This window comes from Peromyscus californicus, unplaced genomic scaffold (genome assembly GCF_007827085.1).
Source record: "Peromyscus californicus insignis strain IS unplaced genomic scaffold, ASM782708v3 Scaffold_6__1_contigs__length_162567912, whole genome shotgun sequence".
NCBI classification, from domain to species: domain Eukaryota; kingdom Metazoa; phylum Chordata; class Mammalia; order Rodentia; family Cricetidae; genus Peromyscus; species Peromyscus californicus.
In genome coordinates, this window is record NW_026294584.1 from 74864774 (window position 1) to 74866668 (window position 1895).

Genomic DNA, 1895 nt, shown 5'->3' on the forward strand with positions numbered 1-1895 from the left:
GAAAAAGGGACATAAAAAAAGGAAAATATGAAGACAAACATTTTGCTGATTAAAACAGTAGGATTATCATGAATTTTCACTGTGATTCCATTAGAATTATGAGTCAAGCATAGCTTTCAGTATCTACAAAAATATTGCATATTAAAATTATGCAATGTGAGACTGACTTACCTCACTCTTTTGGTTTCTTTTATGAATATTTTCCAGGTCATCATAAGTTTCAGTTGGTTGAAAAAATTTGATTAATATTCTGTGTTCATCACTATTGTTTTAGGTGTTAACTATATTATGAGGCAATGTAAATCAATAGGATTGGATTTCTAAGGCATGACACCTAAGTGCAATACAGCCACACACAGTATATATTCTGTATAGGAGGATGTGACTGTAAATGCCTTTATCATCTCTAGTATGCTATATATACAGGTAGATACATGGAGAAGTATATAGAAGTATATGTTATCCAGTCTGGAACATCAAAAGTTAAAGAGACAGGTTAATAAAATTGGTAAGTAAAACAGAATGATGATATAGACATACTGACGAGTGAATCATAAGTTTGATGAATATTATTTTTTCTAGATATATGAAATATGCTTCCACTACAATGCTGAAATGAATATACTTTGCATATATGTCTTCATTAAACAATATCCTTTATTTCCAATCTGGACTTGGAGTTCTAGCCAATTTGTTTCTCCTTTTTTTCTACACTGTCATAATCCTGTGTCACAGACCTAAGCCCACAGACCTGATCTCCTGTCAACTGACCTTCGTCCACATAATAATGGTCCTCATTGGAGGGGATATTTGGCTTACACACGTATTTGAGTCACTGAACCTTGAGAATGACTTCAAATGTAAGGCAACTTTTTACATAAGCAGGATGATGAGAGGCCTCTCCATCTGCATCACCTGCCTTCTGAGTGTGTTCCAGGCTGTCACTATCAGTCCCAGTACCTCACTGTTGGCAAAATTTAAACATAAACTAAAAACATACATGATCTATGCTTTCTTCTACCTCTGGTCTTTCAATTTGTCATTCAGTAGTAGGTGGATCTTCTATGTTGGTACTTTTACCAATGTGAGTGAGAGCAACCAGATGAAGGTCACTGAATCCTGCTCACTCTTCCCCAAGAACTACATCATTAGTGCACTGTCTTTAACAGTGACAATCTCCAGAGATGTCTTTCTTGTAGGAGTTATGTTGACCACAAGTGCATACATGGTGATTATCTTGTTCAGACATCACAGGCAATGTAAGCATCTTCACAGCATCAGCCACACAAGAGCATCCCCCGAGAAGAGGGCCACCCAGACCATCTTGCTGTTGGTGTTTGTCTTTGTGGTCATGTACTGGGTGGACTTCATCATCTCATCCACCTCAGTCTTGTTATGGAAGTACAACCCAGTCATCCTAACTGTTCAGAAGTTTGTGATGAATGCCTATCCCACAATTACTCCTCTGGTACAAATCAGTTCTGATAACAGAATAATCAACATTCTGAAACAGATGCAGTCAGTGCACCACCAAATTTTTAAAAAAGCATAAATTATCTCATTTTTTAATAAAACAGTTTATTTATTTTTATTTATGTTTATGAGTATTATGTCAGCTTGTATGCCGTGTGTGAATTCCTGGTCCCCACAAAGGTCAGAAGAGGTCATTTCCCCCCTTGAACTGGATATACAAATGGTTGTGAGGAGTCATTTTGGTGCAATTATTTTTTAAAAAAACACAGATTCTTCTTAAACTGTTTAATTGTTCAAGTAGCAAACCAAGATTCTTCATATATTTAACTAAAGTTTGTGGTGTTATGCATGTACATTCTGATGACATTTCTACTGCCGAGTAATGTAGCGTTCTTTAGGTTCATTGTACACCATGAGTCGAT

The 1895-nt window shown here is 36.1% G+C and overlaps 1 protein-coding gene across 1 annotated transcript; it reads left to right on the forward strand.

The window, feature by feature from the left end:
- The first annotated feature begins 607 nt into the window (after positions 1-607).
- LOC128099562 (vomeronasal type-1 receptor 90-like) lies at positions 608-1552 on the forward strand. The gene has a single exon (XM_052721516.1). The coding sequence runs from the start codon at positions 635-637 to the stop codon at positions 1550-1552; it is 918 nt and encodes a 305-aa protein (XP_052577476.1). The 5' UTR covers positions 608-634.
- Positions 1553-1895: the final 343 nt, after the last annotated feature.